Source organism: Salvelinus alpinus, chromosome 1 (assembly GCF_045679555.1).
Source record: "Salvelinus alpinus chromosome 1, SLU_Salpinus.1, whole genome shotgun sequence".
NCBI classification, from domain to species: Eukaryota; Metazoa; Chordata; class Actinopteri; order Salmoniformes; family Salmonidae; genus Salvelinus; species Salvelinus alpinus.
In genome coordinates this window covers 40,866,509-40,884,043 of record NC_092086.1, presented here as the reverse complement: position 1 = coordinate 40,884,043, position 17,535 = coordinate 40,866,509, and the positions used below count along the sequence as shown (strand labels likewise).

The 17,535-nt window shown below is 42.9% G+C and overlaps 1 protein-coding gene and 1 non-coding gene across 2 annotated transcripts in view; one reads left to right on the top strand and one right to left on the bottom strand.

Moving 5' to 3' along the window:
* LOC139575980 (growth factor receptor-bound protein 2) overlaps positions 1-12,791 on the top strand; it is a 40,876-nt gene extending 28,085 nt beyond the window's left edge. The window contains exons 3-6 of the mRNA XM_071401517.1: positions 6,664-6,761; positions 9,611-9,733; positions 10,489-10,657; positions 10,986-12,791. Of these exons, the coding sequence (XP_071257618.1) occupies positions 6,664-6,761; positions 9,611-9,733; positions 10,489-10,657; positions 10,986-11,171 (576 nt within the window). The 3' untranslated portion in view covers positions 11,172-12,791. The remainder of the gene's footprint in view (positions 1-6,663; positions 6,762-9,610; positions 9,734-10,488; positions 10,658-10,985) is intronic.
* Positions 12,792-15,069: 2,278 nt separating this feature from the next.
* trnas-aga (transfer RNA serine (anticodon AGA)) lies at positions 15,070-15,151 on the bottom strand. The gene has a single exon. It is a non-coding gene; the product is annotated as a tRNA-Ser (tRNA).
* Positions 15,152-17,535: the final 2,384 nt, after the last annotated feature.

The window sequence follows — 17,535 nt, the reverse complement described above, 5'->3', positions numbered from 1 at the left end:
CACCATCACCCACAAACAACATGAGCTTCAGTCACTCACACCATTAGATCACTTTTTTACCCCTAAGGCACTGGTAGTCCACAGATTTAAAATGATGCTATGCATGAATCAGCAGTGAGTGTTTAGATATGTGTTAACAGGCCTTGCATTTCCCCTGCGGCATCGAATTCCCATAAAATAATCCATGCCTTGCGGCCAAAGTGATGAATATAATTCTAATTCCCTTCTCCTGGCTGCCAATCACAGTGCTCCGAAGCACCTCTCACTCACATAGCTCTCTCATATTTCAATTCTTATTATTCAATGCCTGACAAGTGATCTGGTTCTTCTCACAGGTGTCATAGCTCCGAAGTAGGCTGCAGTGAATTACATTTTATTTTCGTGTCAAATCGCAAATTGGCAACCCATCCCTTATGGGATTAATTGACACATAAATTGATTAATTGTGATAATTCAGTGATTATTTCTTCTTCCGGTGTTCTTTGCAGTGCGCATCGCATAAAGAGTGAAAAAAATTAAGATAAAAACCAATACATAAAAGTAAATAAGGTTATCCAAACAATAATTATGTCCCGAGGGCTGTAAAAATATACATACATATACAAGTGAAAACCGACACATCGTAGTTGCAACGACGCGCGTCCTTATGGAATTCCGAGGCACATATTGAAGATGTTAGAACTGTCCACATTTACTTTTCGTCAGCCAACAAGATGAGTAACAAACAGCAAAATCACTAGCCTATGTCAATCTACTATCCCCCATAGTACAAATATGTACCTATTCTATTGGTCAGCTTGTCCTTCTGTGAGAGAGATAAATATTCCAAACAGACTCTGGGACAGTTGTTACAACAGATCCCAAATTAATACAACCTCTGTACATCAAACTTCAAAAAGCAATGAGGCTGATGCAACAGATCAAAACGTTTAGCTTAAAATGTTGATCAACTATTAGGCTATTTCTTCACATTATAAGCGCAGCAATGCGCACACGTAAGATATAAGTGCAACTGTTCCAAAATGCAATTAGCGGGAAAACACTGTTCTCAAAAGTCCACTGCAAATGCGAGCGGTTGAATATGACAGAGATGAAAATATCCTTCAGAAATGTAGAAGGAGAGAAGATCTAAAGATGCAACAACAAGCATGGGTTAATATGACTAGGATTGTGAATTTGGTTTTTGGATAACAAAATAAAGTTGAACCTGAGAGATACTGGTTTCAAAGGCATATGAGGAAGTGTTTATAAAAGAATCCCCTTAACATTCCTATGGTCAGAACATGGTAAGACATGCCTCATAAAATGACGAAACTTCCAGGTTTTAAACATTTACATTTATGGTTAAATAGTTTCTAAATGTTCACTGCCTCCGCTCAGATTGCAAGGATGTTGTGGTGAGCAACAGGCACTGGCCTTTCTCTCCTATGTGAACGAACAGTGCCTCAAGTATACTACGGGACCTGTACACTATGTGGACACCTGCTTGTTGAACATCTCATTCCAAAATCATGGTCATTAATATGGAGTTGGTCCGCCCTTTGCTGCTATAACAGCCTCCACTCTTCTGGGAAGGCTTTACACTAGATGTTGGAACATTTCTACAGGGACTTACTTCCATTCAGCCACAAGAGCATTAGTGAGGTCGGGCGCTGATGTTGGGCGATGAGGCCTGGCTCGCAGTCACCATCCCAATTCATCTTAAAGGTGTTCAATGGGGTTGAGGTCAGGGCTCTGTGCAGGCCAGTCAAGTTCTTCCACACTGATCTCGACAAACCATTTCTGTATGGACCTCGCTTTGTGCACGGCGGTGTTGTCAAGCTGAAACAGGAAAGGGCCTTCCCCAAACTGTTGCCACACAGTTGGATGCACAGAATTATGTAGAATGTCATTGTATGCTGTAGCATTATGATTTCCCTTCACTGGAACTAAGGGGCCTAGCCCGAACCATGAAAAACAGCATCAGACCATTATTCCTCCTCCACCAAACTTTACAGTTGGCACTATGCATTGGGGCAGGTGGCGTTCTCCTGGCATCCCCCAAACCCAGATACGTCCGTCGGACTGCCAGGTGGTGAAGTGTGATTCATCACTCCAGAGAACGTGTTTCCACTGCTCCAGAGTCCAATGGCGGTGAGCTTGACACCACTCCAGCCGACGCTTGGCATTGCACATGGTAATCTTAGGCTTGTGTGCGGCTGCTTGGCCATGAAGCTCCCGGCGAACAGTTATTGTGCAGACGTTGTTTCCAGAGACAGTTTGGAACTTGGTAGTGAGTGTTAAAACCAAGGACAGACTATTTTTACACGCTTCCGCACTTGGGGTCCCGTTCTGTGAGCTTATGAGACCTACCACTTTGCGGCTGAGCCGTTGTTGTTCCAAGACGTTTCCATGCCATAATAACAGCACTTACAGTTGACCGAGGCAGCTCCTATGACCGGTGGCATCCTATGACGGTGCTATGACGGTGCTACCATGAAAGTCACTGAGGTCTTCAGTAAGGCCAATGTATGTCTATGGAGATTGCATGGCTGTGTGCTTGATTTTATACACCGGTCAGCAACCGGTCTGGCTGTAATAGCCAAATCCACTAATTTGAAGTGGTGTCCCCATACTTTTGTCTATATAAATATGAACTCAGCAAAAAAGAAACGGCCCTTTTTCAGGACCCTATCTTTCAAAGATAATTCATAAAAATCTAAATAACTTCACAGATCTAAATTGTAAAGGGTTTAAACAGTGTTACCCATGCTTGTTCAATGAACCATAAACAATTAATGAACATGCACCTGTGGAACAGTGCTTAAGACACTAACAGCTTACAGACGGTGGGCAATTAAGGTCACAGTTATGAAAACTTAGGACACTAAAGTGGTCTTTCTACTGACTCTGAAAAATACCAAAAGAAATACGCCCAGGGTCCCTGCTCATCTGCGTGAACGTGCCTTAGGCATGCTGCAAGGAGGCATGAGGCCTGCAGAGGTGGCCACGGCAATACATTGCAATGTCCGTACTGTGAGACGCCTAAGACAGCGCTACAGGGAGACAGAACGGACAGCTGATCGTCCTCGCAGTGGCAGACCACGTGTAGCAACACCTGCACAGGATCGGTACATCCGAACATCACACTTGCGGGACAGGTACACAATCCCTCCATCAGTGCTCAGACAGTCCGCAATAGGCTGAGAGAGGCTGGACTGAGGGCTTGTTGTAACGCAGGTCCTCACCAGACATCCCCGGCAACAATGTCGCCTATGGGCACAAACTTACCATCGCTGGACCAGACAAGACTGGCATAAAGTGCTCTTCCCTGATGAATCGTGGTTTTGTCTCACCAGGGGTGATGGTCGGATTCGCGTTTATCGTCGAAGGCATGAGCGTTACACCGAGGCCTGTACTCTGGAGCGGGATCAATTTGGAGGTGGAGGGTCCGTCATGGTCTGGGGCGGAGTGTCACAGCATCATCGGACTGAGCTTGTTGTCTTTGCAGGCAATCTCAACGCTGTGCGTTACAGGGAAGACATCCTCCTCCCTCATGTGGTACCCTTCCTGCAGGCTCATCCTGACATGACCCTTCAGCATGACAATGCCACCATTAAAAGTCTCATTTAAAGTTTGGTTACATTTTCAGGCCCCTCATGTCAGCTTTGGTCTGGACATGACTGGCTGTAGCCAATACGCAGGCTATCACCTACACTTTGACATGTAGGCTACTGTTTTAATTTACATTTACATACACTTATGCTTTTCTTAAGAGAATAGTTGTTTTTTGGTTTTCAAATCAATTTAATTTACTATTTTGGTTAATGGCCTTGGTGCCCTGGCAGATTGGGCAAATGGCCTTATCACGAAAATCCAAGCTTGTTGTAATATCTGCAAGAGAACATATGGGAGTGTCTGTGAGCTGTTATGTTTGAGGTAGCTAAGTCGTGAACTGTGTAGGTGATGAGACTAAGGTGGAGTGTAATGTTTGTAATAAGATGTAGAGAAATTGAGATCACCAAGAGTTCAGAGTTCCAGACCGCATGTCTGCCACGTCTACACATGTGCAATCAGTCACTCCCAGAGGCTGCCTGCCTGCATTGCCCCACCAATTGTAAGACCACACACACACACACACAGACACACAGACACAGAAACACACACTGCCACAGGCATACTCTCCCATCACTGTGCCTGTCTCCCCCCTGTGCTCCTCACAACCTATTCACATTCACTCACATTATCATAGTGCCACAGGCATGGACCCCTCCCTCCTTCCCCCCTCTGTAATTTTGTCTCTTGTGGTGGGGCACAGTGGCTGTGGTTCCACAGTGACAGCTGGTGACAGCTGGTGTGCTGCAGGCTAGCTGGAGCAGAGAGGTCAGAGAGCACTGAGGCCAGTGACCAGCTGGGGGGGAAATTGTCAGACCCCATCATCGGGGCTTTGAGAAGTAGGAGGGTGTGGTGGAAAGAGTGTATAGGCCTAATGTCAATCTCACCACTGACACTGTACTACTGACACTGATGGCCTGGGATGCCTTCACATAGTCTTACATGACTCCTGTTTCAGTTGTCTCCTGCTTGCCTCTTTCCACTAAGCCATAGTGTTTTTTACCACCAAGGGGACTGGTTGCTTGCGTGGGCTTCAGATCAACACTACACACCGAAGTAGAACGAGACTCAGCTCTTCTGAAAAACTTGACTCTTACAGGATGGGGCGGGATTAAAAGACACTGAAAATTGAAGCATATCTGTAGTTTCTGGTCAGATAGGGCTATGACGGTTAGCTGTTGTGACGTGAGTACGTCCTTCCTCTCTACCATAGCTGCAGCTTTTCTTTTGTGAACAATGTAAAATGATACCTGATAGACAACATGTCTAGCTGCATTTACATTGTTGTGTATGCATTATGGAGATGTTTCCCAACCGCTGTGTTGAAGCATAGGTCAGTACTCTGTGGTCAGAAGCCCTCTGTACTGCTGCACAACTCACTGTTCAACACAGCCTGCCAACTAAACTGTGCTGTACCAGTCTGCCTTCCCCTCTAGGGGAACTACACGCCTACTGTGTAAATTACTGTATGTCTGTGTGAGAAAAGGGAGAAATCAATCTCACCCGGAGCAACCCTCTTATCTGACATTTGGAAGATCATTTTATAGCTCTGGATCAGAGCCTGTATTGTGTTTGATGGGGGCTTAAGAAGCCATCTTGTTGCTGGATGTGGTTGAGGTGCTGAGTGCCCGAAGGTTGTCGTCTATCTGTAGCCCCTCTTCTCACAGGTCCTCCAGGCCAATTCACACACTCTGATGTGGTCTGTGTGACCAAGTTATATGAACCCGCAGACACTAAACAGTAAACCACTATCTGCGAAGGAATCAGGTGCTTTAGTTGAGTTACTCAGTTTATCATCACTGCCTCACCTGTCAGCCATCTATGTAAATCAAAAAAGAGTTTGATTCTGCACGCAATGCAACCGCCCCTTGGGTATTTCAGGTTAGGTTTAAAGATAGATGCAATATGCCGAAATCGCTCCAGCTTTTCCTGGTTGCTAAAATTCTGATAGTTTGACTAATTTCAGTTTTTGTGACAAAACAAGCAAGTTTAGTGTAGATAGTCATTGTACAATCTAAACCGCTGTAAAATATATTTTCCATAACCAAGGATATTGTTTTGTCAGCTGTTTGAAGTTGGTGTACAAAACCGAACGTAAAAGACGCAAAAAACTAAACTTAAGCACGGGAAGCAAAGAAATAGCGCATATAGAACAGATCTACTGCTTCTTAGACTTGCTTTCAATGTGAATGACAGATCTATAACACACATTTCAATGTGAATTTGGTCAGGTCGCCCAAAAAGCCTTGCAGGCTTTAAGAACCCTCTGGTGTGACAGTGGTGGCACACCCACTCTGCCTCACTTTCCTTTCTATCTCTGGCTCTCTCTCTCCCAGTGCTCTGTGCACAGGAAGGATGTTGCACACTCCATTTCCTCAACACTTTTTTTGCCGATAAACAGATTTAGGCCTAGTTCCTCCCTTGAACACAAATTGTCAGTATGGTTTGTTTAAAGGTGTTTCAACACCTAGCAGAGGCCATGAAGTGTGTCCCAACACTGAAGCCTGTGGTCAGCATATCACATTGAAATACCTGTGTATTCTAGACTATATCTAGTATGACTCCTATTTCTTCTGAAATGGAAAGGCTGTACTGAAGCCAGAAGGCAGATGGTGGTTGGAATATCTTTGTTTTGAGTGGGACGTGTCAATATATTACTGTGAGTCAGAACCCTGGTGAGAATTGATGACGACTGTTTCTTTCATCTGACTATGAGTGTTCAAGCCAGAGGCTTTACATTACTAACTGCACCAGTGTACAGGTGCATGTCTTTCAACAACAACAGCCACACACACACACAAACTTAGACACACTCATGCACCAGTGCTCCCAAACCTGCAAACCACCGTACGTCTCTCAGACAAGAGTGCTCCCACAGCTGGCCTGGCCTCATGGAGGCTTGCTTGCTTGGTAAATGAGTGTACTCGCAACAGACAAACGTGTCTGTCTGTCGTTTATGGCTGTGCCATATTAGTGGATACAAAACCGTTTCAGCTCCCCTTCACAGTGACCAGAGAAGTACTCTGTTTACTACATGTGATATATTGTTAACTCTCTTCCCTTCTCTAGGTATTAAATGAAGAGTGTGACCAGAACTGGTACAAAGCAGAGTTGAACGGGAAAGACGGCTTCATCCCCAAGAACTACATAGAGATGAAAGCACATCCGTAAGTATGAACCACCTGACCCAGACTCCTATTATGACTCAGGAGGACTCACCTCTATAGCTTATTGTTGCTGACTCGGAGTATGGGCAAACAGGACTCATCATGACTGCCAGGTCAATGTATCACATTGATTTGGAACTATGAAACAACTGTCTGAATTGAACAGAACAGTCCCGTCAACTCCGAGTACTGTGCTGAAATGGCCAGTGCCACCACAGTGGAATCTTCTCCCTGTGTGTTCATTGAAGCACTGTGAGGATTCTTAGAGGATATTACCTCTGGAGCACACAGTGCCAGATTAGCGCTCTCTGTATTAGTGCGCTCTGGGCCTCTTAGACTTAATTTAATATTGACCCTTCATCGCCACTGGGATTTTATCAGGTGGGATTTTGGAGTATGGAGGGGGCTGGGTCTGGTTGTCTCTGTCCCAAGGAGCTACGCCATGCCTTTGTCTGTCTGTGTACAGTGGATTGAAGTGAATGCAGATATATAGTGCAGGTATAAGCTGTTAGCAACTGCTCCAGGGCCAATTTCTTGATGATTAATGCCTGGACTTGGATAGTGAGAAACATCTGATCCATAGTCTGTGTTAATGAGCAGAGAGATAGCAGAGCTCAGGTCAGCTGGTGTGGGCAGAGTGTGAGTAAAATGTGTGGCTGTGATCATGGGGAAGAGATGGCCAGCAGAAACAAGTTATCTCGGGTCTGGTCCCTGCCCTCAGTCTGTCTGTGTAATGGAAGCCCTGAGTGGAGTCATCCCTCTCTGTAAGGTGGAATGTACCCCTCAGCACCACTTCCTCATCAGGGGCTTCGTTTTAATTGTCCGGGCTGCCACTCATAGCCACATCAAAGGGGAAAGGTCTTGCTGTTCAGCTGGGCTGTGATGCTGTGTACAGGTCTTAGTTGCCCTTGTCAAGTAATGTACCATGCTGTTACATCACAGTTAATGCCATCATCATAAAAAAGAGTGAATAGATACTGAATAATGAATACAGTGTCTATGTGGTGTTCTCAATTGATTGACTATTTAAGTGCTTTGAACACCTGAAAGAGAAACTCTATTTAGCCTAAATCAATCCCTTATCCAATGTCAGTAGCAGCATTTAGCTCTTGCACTAACTGACTGTGGGTCAGCTGTTAGTCCTTCCCCCATATAGTTTGGTGTAGCCTTAGTGTAGGGGGCAGTTGTGATCTGATCCCATGGCAGTAGTAGTGGGGCAGGAGTTTGCCCTTTGTCCCTTTTTTATAGACTAGCTGTGACGGAGTGGCACCAGGCAGCAAGTGAGCACACACACCAACTAGCCTGCCTTATTTTGGGTACAGTGCATGGTTAGTTGACGTGACAGACCTACATGTGTAGTTGATGTGACGGAGGACAAAGTTAACTTTCAGGTCCCAAGAAATAGCTTCCACATCCAAGGAAGGCAACAGGCTTGCAAATTACCCACTCCCGACTCGGGGAGCTAGTGATGAAAAATAGCAGTGCAGGACTTTTTCGATGTCCTGTAATTGGAATGAGTACATTTTAAATCCTTTAATGAGGATCCGTTATTGATGTTTAGAAGTTGCATTTTAGAGCAGTCAGAAACGTCATAGTTTCATTAATTACGTTTTAACCCTAACCATCGGTGGGACGACATGTTCTACGGGGTTGCACCAATAAAAAAGGGGTTTTCTTAAACAAACTGTAAAATATTTGTTGAAGCAGGTAACATTATCATAGTACACAAGTCATGTAATTGCTTTTTATCTAGGTTTTTGTCAAATTACAATCTTACTAAAAATGTAACAGGGAGACACTTGGTTATCATCGTTATACAAATAAATGTGTTTTTCAACAGAATATGATTACTGATTTAAAAACAAAGTAACTAAAAATAATTTTCTTATGTATTTGAGAATCATTAAACCATCATATTAGTATTACTTATGTCACATCAGAGGACAAATTCCAAGGCACTAATGCATGAAATGTTTCATTAAATTGGATATAAATTTTAAATAAAAAGTGGCCACAGAACATTTTGAATTGTTTAGACATACTTCTTTGTAACAATTTTTTTTAACTTTCATTTTTGAATAAATAATTTGTTCACTTTTGTTTTGGCCATATGGCAACTACCCACATGCAGTACAGTAGCTTCAGCCAACGCTAGATGTTAATGTGCCTCTGCGTTTCATCTCCCGGTATGTATTCACAGACCAGACAGTTGTGCGTGTGTGTGTGTGTGAGACGCAACCAGTCTGGCTCCACATGGCCTGGCTGCTCTTTCCGTGCCTGCTTTAATTGCTCTGCCGGCACCTTTATCAGACAGGGAACTGTAGGCGGGGGCCGGCTGATAGAGGTCACAAATGCAAAGAGGATTAGGTCTTGGTAATTTTATTATTGATTTTCACTTTCATGCAAAGGAGCCAAGATGTCATCTCTCTGGCTGCTCTGGTTAATAATTAACCGGAGAGAGCGCTTTCTCTTTCTCGCTCTCTCTTTGCCTCCTGCTGCTACAGCTGCCATTGGCCCAGCCAGTGCTGCTATCACAGACCTTGCTGGGAGTGAGACATGCTCTGCTTCAGCAGCACAGCACGCAATCCCCACTCCTCAACCCCTGTGCCCTCACTGTACACAACGCCCACGGTTCTGGTTCTCCTACCTGCAGTATTAATCGGTTGACTGGGGCAGAGGCTTAATCTGAAATACTGTATAATCTCTCAGGACTGTAAACAGTGGGAGATGACCATGTGTCGTCCTTGATCGTGAGGGAGCAGATGTCTATTTGTTTGTTTCATGCTGGTCCGGCTGTGTTCTCTCCCCTGACTGTGTGTGTGTGTGTGTGGTGCTGTCCCTCCCTCCAGGTGGTTCTTTGGCAAGATCCCCCGTGCCAAGGCAGAGGAGATGTTGAACAAACAGAGGCACGACGGGGCCTTCCTCATCCGAGAGAGTGAGAGTGCGCCAGGGGACTTCTCCCTCTCTGTCAAGTAAGTGAACACACACATACACGAAAGGTTTAGAGGCCCTGCTCTACGTATGTTGGGGCGAGGGACTGCTCTGCTCTGCACCGTACAATGTATTGGGTAACAGACACAAACATCTGCTATGTTTCTCTTCTTTCTCTTCCTGTGTTTAAATACACTACAGCACCAGCACTTTCTTTTTTACCCAGTGTTCTGTGCTGCCCCCTGGTGTCTATGAACATTAACTCCAGCTCACTGACAGTCATTTTACAGCAGGATTTCAGCTCTCTCTTTCCAGCTTGCACAACACTGACGCAAACTCTTTGATTTCCCCATGTCTGTTTCCACTCTGCTTTACTTAAAAAGGCTCAATTCAGCAGCCCTCACTGTCATGGTGCTGTAATGTCTGTCTGTATGTCAAGTAGATAGACAATTCAAGATAATTAAAGCGATCACTATGTGACTCCACCCGTCTATTGCCCTCTGAGTACAGAACAAGGAGTTTGTCTTAGTAGAGACTAATCCCCCTGATGGCTGTGGAAGAGGCTGGTTTTATATCTGTCTGCAGCGTTACCATCCATGGGGTCATGACCTGTGTTCACACTGTTATAGAGACAGTCTGTCTTCCTAATGTGTTGCTAAGAAAACATGTCCACATGTATTTCCTTTGGCCGTTGGGATCTCTCTTCTCTGTCCTGTTTCAGCAGTTCTGCGTCTGTTGACTGTCTGCTGCTGGCCAGCTACCCATGGTTCTCTTCCTCTGTTCCCCGTCTCCTCAGGTTTGGAAATGACGTTCAGCACTTCAAAGTCCTGCGTGATGGGGCAGGAAAGTACTTCCTGTGGGTGGTAAAGTTCAACTCGCTCAACGAGCTGGTGGACTACCACCGATCCACCTCTGTATCCCGCAACCAGCAGATCTTCCTGCGTGACATTGAGCAGGTCACCCAGGTGAGCACACATCCCCCTTAACCTTCATCTCTGGCTCTTTACCAGTGTGGCTTTGTTGGACACTTAATGGTCACAATGACAAACTAGGTTATTAGTGTAAAATAATAGCTTTGAGGGAGACAGAGGGGCCCCAGAGTTGCTGACTCAATCTCTCATCCTGCCGGCCTAACCTTTGGATGTCAAGGCATTGGCTCAGTTCACCAACGAGTCACGGTTGGTTCAGAAAACACAATCAGGGAAGAACTCAGGCTTTGTCCTTTTGTCAGACTGTTAACATGTCTGGGACTCATGGATTTGTTTTGCTCTCTTTCTCTCTCCCTGCCCACAGCATCCCACATATGTACAGGCGCTCTTTGACTTTGACCCCCAGGAGGATGGCGAGCTGGGCTTCCGACGCGGAGACTTCATCCAGGTCCTGGACAACTCTGACCCTAACTGGTGGAAGGGAGGATGCCACGGGCTGACGGGCATGTTCCCCCGCAACTATGTCACACCAGTCAACCGGAACATGTAAATAAACATCAACAACCACCCCATACCCCCCCTCAACCCATCAAGAAGACATCAGGAGCAGAGAGGGAGAATGGAGGAGTAGTTCTGTTGAAGGCATCACCTTGTCGGTGGCAGCTGAGCAAAGCCAACTTTTAACACTGAGAATGTTCGCCTCTATAGTGAACACTTCAGTCAGAACTGAACTGTCATTGAGGAAAAAAACACAGAGAAACTAAGCATAGTGCACCAAAAGTGAAGGATGAGAATGATTCTATACCTAGACTCCCACAGCTGCTTCTGTCCTCTACTTCTTCACATTCTGCGTTTCTTTTCCTTTTTTGCTGCATGTTTTAATCACCTAAATGAAATACCAATAAATCCTAACGCTGTTTTAAATAAAAATACATGTACAAATATTTGAAAAAATGATTGAAAAAATATTGAAAAAATAAGGATGTTATCTGCAGCAAGTTACCAAGTCCAAGATCATTGGCATGTGAGCATTGTACATCAGCCCAGGGCTGTATAAATAAATCACCTACAGTATAGAGAGAATCAATTTTTTAAGAATATATATTATATATTTGTATGTGTTTTACCAGTCATCACAAATTGTATTGTTTCTTCCATTTGTAAATTATGTTTAAAAAAAAAAATGTTATTCTGGATAAGACCTAGTAGCTCTGGGATTTGCTGAATTGTCAGTATAATTTTTCCTGGATTATTTGAGGGCTCTCAGATAAAATGGCATGATATTTAAAACGTGAAATAATTTCCTTGTCTGATAAATGAGAGAATAATCTGTTATTTTTAACAAAACCAATTGTGTCAGGAAGCTAGCAGCGAGTAGAGCCATGTATGCTGCATGAGCTGTTGTATTATGAAACCCTGTAAAGGCCAGCCACCTTTTGAAGCCAATGTATTTATTGCAGCCATTTTACTCTTGGGCCGTGAATGTAGCTGACTGAGTCCATAGACATTGACATGAGGGAAGCAAGGTCGGAGAACTGAACTACACAATGCAAGGGATTCCCGAGAAGTGCTGAATTAGTAATGGTGTCAATATAAGATTATATAGAGAGATGTATGAAAAATATGCATATAGTACATATTCAAACACACACACGCATACATTAACAGTCCCCTCCTTGTTAGACTCACACATAACAAGTAGATGAGTTGGATAATCACATGATGGCGTGATAAACAGTTTGAGAAAATGAAGTGTCTTTTATGCTAAAAGTTGAGAGATCAGCTTTACCAATGTTGTTTTTCTCTCTGTCTGTGGCGTGTCAAGCACTTTTTATGTTAAGCATTTGATTTCTGGTGTGTTTGTTTTCTGTGTGTTTTTAGTTTCTTTGTTCTCTCTGGATAGTGCCTTTCTCTCTGGTGTTTCAGTGTCTCCGACCTGCTGCTTTGAGCCCCTTTGTGGGGCCCGTCAATCCTGCAGTGAGAAACCATGTACATAATCCAACCTGTCCCATCAACCCCACATCTCCTTCCCAACATTGAACTTTTCTTATTTAAGTGTCTCTTGCCTTCCCTATTGATACTGTTATTGTTTTGCTTTTTTTTTCTTTTTTTTTATTAATTAAAATGCAATTCTACAAATAAAGAGAGAAACCATGTGGTGTGGTCCATAGATAGTCGCATACAGTTATTTTTTTCATCTTGTGATTCAACAAAACTTTTGATGGCTAAATTAATCTGTCTAAAAATGTATAGAAATGAATAGCCCATTACCTGGCTTTGCATCTGACAACCTGTAGGGGCTGGGACATGCAGTGTTCAGCCATGAATCAGACAGTTATCACAAATAAATACCTATGTTGACACATCAGGCTCCCCTACGTGTCCAATGCCAAGTTCCTGTCCCTCTGGGTGCCATGAACAAGCTTAATTTGACGCTTGGCGTCTTCAAGCACAGCCTTGGGTTCTTGGTACATACAGGGGTTTGCTGCCCAGTGAAAATGTACACATTGCATTACCCTCGGTCTGCTGGACTGTCTGCTTTTGTGTTCTGTTATTTTTAGCCCTTAAACACTTCCAACCAATCTGGCCACTTGCTGACTACATTGCGTCACATGCAGGCAGCCTTTCCACTGACGGACACTTAACAAAACAGCGGACTGGGAACATTAAGTGCTCTCCATCCTCAGTCCATGGAATTCATTATAGTCTGAGGATGTCATGTACTGTAAGAAGTCTCATCAGGTCTGGAGTCTAGAGACGTTATGTAAGTGAGCAGCATGAATATATAACAGCCATATTTGATGACGTTGTCCCAGATAGCCGGGGAACTTCACGAGCATTTACCAAAACCTGTCTTCTCCAAAAATGTGTCAGACAATCTCCCAGGGTCCCTATCTCCCACCATTTGAGGATCCATTAAATTATCAATTTGTCAAATTTTCCACTAAGGGATTTGCTGGCTTTGAAAACATGGAAACATAATTTTTTATAGATGTTGATGCAATTCACTGTGTGTTATTGCATGATTAAGTGTTTACATAAATTATTAATTGTTTGCAAAGATGCAACGTACAGTTTATCTCTCTGCTTGGTGTGTGTGTGCGCGTGTCAGTTTATCCATTCGGAGGTGTGGGAGTGTGTGCAGAGAAATACATATTTGTATTCCCCTTCAGACATCTAGAAACATTGACACACACAGTGAAATAACACTGAACTTCCCATGTCATACTTTCTGGGGCCTATTTCATTTGTGGAAATACGTGTTGGGCCTATGTTTTTGACACCACTGGAGCATCTTTTTTACTGTGTTCAATGTAGGGGTTTAGCAGGTGGAGGGACTGATTGGATGCTCAGGTTAAACTACAGCAGTAATACACTACACAAGCCTCAATTGTAGTATGGAGATTAAATTAAACCTGAGGGCCATGGGCACCATACATTTTCCAACATCCCTGACTCCTGTTCAGAGGATCAAGTCAATAGATTCACATTGCTGTCATCTCTTGGATTAAAAGTCAAAGGGTAGTGAGTAAGTTAAACACCCATGTGGGAGGCATCCTGTCACTCACCCTGGGCCACACCAGTTCATGATCCACTATTGGAAGGTATTTTTCGAAGGCAAAACTTTCCAGATCTTCCCACTGCTATTCTTTATGCTGTCATCATATTCAAATAGGAATAAAGACACCACTGATGTTCACCCGCTTACTGAACCTCATGCAAATAGTCTGTGAAATGCAAGCATTGGATTCTTTGTACTCCAGTCACCCCGTTACTTATCAGACTGAGATATCTCAATGGTGTACTTTTACACTACCACCATGACACTGTCAAAATGCCTCAATACAATCCAGACTGTCAGATCAGCATGCCAAAACATGGTGTTTGTTATACAATGCCTTTAATGGGTACACATAGTTTCCAATATGAAAACGAATCTGTTGTACCCACTACATTAAATCAAACACAGACGCAACTAAAAGGTCTGTGGTAAAGATAATCATCCTTGTATGACTGCAATCCCTGCCTGCCGACAGAATGTTTATTCTGGTATACATAATGCATTATCGCCACCTCCTGGCAACTATCATCATCTGAAATGTATTTGTTTTCCTCATGCCACCATTCGGTACGACCACTGCAAGGCGCTATAATAATGTTAATATTTTCCCCGTTTTCAAATTATTAGATATAGAAGTATGCATATGTCAATGTTTTCAAAGCTTCTTTTAAAAAAATTACGTTAAAATACATTTTGTAAAAGTGCATCACTACGATAATGGGGTGTTGTTTTTGCGTCCTTACATGTCCGTTGCGAGAATCATTCGAGATGAATTAGTAAATGCTGCCTTTTCCTGTATGAACGAACTGCATTTGTACTCAATTATGACCAGACCACACAAGACTGTACTGTATGGCTTTTAGCAAAAACCTACAAAATAATTGACCGTTGTCGGCAGGATTCGAACCTGCGCGGGAAGATCCCAATGGATTTCTAGTCCATCGCCTTAACCACTCGGCCACGACAACTTGATAATCAGTTTATCAAAACATGTGTCTAATCTATATTACAACTTGTAACAAGTTCTTGTCGAAAGTGTTACAATGAAATGTAGTTTCTGCCTAATAATTTGTAGTTTACTTGATTGTAATTTTTTTAACAAAACGGTATAAGGTTGTCGTGGCCGAGTGGTTAAGGCGACTATTTTAACAGCAGCTGTAACGTGACGATGAGGAAATGTCCACTTTTGGAGAAATTGTAACACATACAGACAGTAACGTTACGATTAATGATGTATATACATAGTGGTATGATCTATATTGTTATATACAGTACCAGTCAAAAGTGGACACAACTACTAATTCAAGGGGTTTTCTTTATATTTTTTAAACAATTTTCTACATTGTAGAATAATAGTGAACACATCAAAACTATGAAATAACACACATGTAAACATGTAATAACCAAAAAATGTGTTAAACAAATCTAAATATATTTCTTATTTGAGATTCTTCAAAGTAGCCACCCTTTGCCTCCCTGATGACAGCTTTGCACACTCTTGGCGTTCTCTCAACCAACTTCATGAGGAATGCTTTTCCAACAGTCTTGAAGTTCCCTCATATGCTGAGCACTTGTTGGCTGCTTTTCCCTGCAGTCCAACTCATCCCAAACCATCTCAATTGGGTTGAGGTCGGGTTATTGTGGAGGCCAGGTCATCTGATGCAGCACTCCATCACTCTCATTATTGGTCAAATAGCCCTTACACAGCCTGGAGGTGTGTTTTGGGTCATTGTCCTGTTGAAAGACAAATGATAGTCCCACTAACCGCAAACCAGATGGGATGGCGTATCGCTGCAGAATGCTGTGGTAGACATTCTGATTAAGTGTGCCTTGAATGCTAAATAAATCACAGACAGTGTCACCAGCAAAGCACCCCCACACCATCACACCCCCTCCTCAATGCTTCACGGTGGGAACCACACATGCGGAGATCATCCGTTCACATATTCTCACAATCTCACAACAATCTCTAATGTCCAATGCTTGTGTTTCTTGGTCCAAGCAAGTTTCTTATTATTATTGGTGTCCTTTAGTAGTGGTTTCTTTGCAACAATTCGACAATGGAGGACTGATTCACGTAGTCTCCTCTGAACAGTTGATGTTGAGATGTGTCTTATGTGATTTATTTGGGCTGCAATTTCTGAGGCTGGTAACTCAAATGAACGTATCCTCTGCAGCAGAGGTAACTCTGGGTCTTCCTTTCCTGTGGCGGTCCTCATGAGAGCCAGTTTCATCATAGCGCTTGATGGTTTTTGCAACTGCGTTTGAAGAAATGTTCAAAGTTCTTGACATTTTCCGCATTGACTGACCTTCATGTCTTCAAGTAATGATGGACTGTCATTTCTCTTTGTTTATTTGGACTTGGTCTTTTACCAAATAGGGCTATCTTCTGTATACCTTGTCACAACACAACTGATTGGCTCAAACGCATTAAGAAGGAAAGAAATTCCACAAATTAACTTTTAACAAGGCACACCTGTTACAACATGCTTACAACATGATTCCATATATGTTATTTCATAGTTTTGATGTCTTCACTATTATTCTACAATGTAGAAAATAGTAAAATAAAGAAAAACCCTTGAATGAGTAGGTGTGTCCAAACTGCTGACTGGTACTGTACATCATTGGTTACTACGATAAGGTTATCACACATAGTCATGTTATGATGGAGATAAGTCTATGATTGGATACATTGCAACACCAACAAGCCATCTTGTGATATACAGTATGAGATATACAGATTGGTCAGTGCTATCCGGGATCTTTGGGACATTCCTACCCTAAACCCTAACCTTAATCACAAAGGATTAATTACCCTAACCTTAACCATAGCCCTTACTTATCCCTAACCAACGTCAATGGTGTTTGGCGACGTCCCAATGATCCCGTATAGCACGGACCGATACAGATTATAACCTCTTCTGATGATGTGATTTCAGTAATTGTGGTGGAAGATAAGATTGATCATCACCCCTTTCAAATGAAACATAAAAAAACGCATTATCAGACCTTTTGTATTTACCAATGCATACCCTGGTAGAATACATTTTTATATTCTGGTAGAATTCATCTTCACCTCTATGACACTAGGAGTAAAATCATGAAGGGGTATGAAGGAACATGAAAAAGGAAGGAGTATGCTTAAATTGGCAAAATAATAATTGAACATTATAACTTGAGAAAATTTAGAAAATAGCAACAAATGTTAGTTAAAAAAAAAGTGAAACAAGCTAGGTATCATATCCTTTTCCCATTTATAGATATTCATAATACACTTTTGTAGCCTACTTGAGAAAACGTAATTTCGGTCAATTCGGCAATAATTGCAAACTTCAGTTCAGATTGCAAT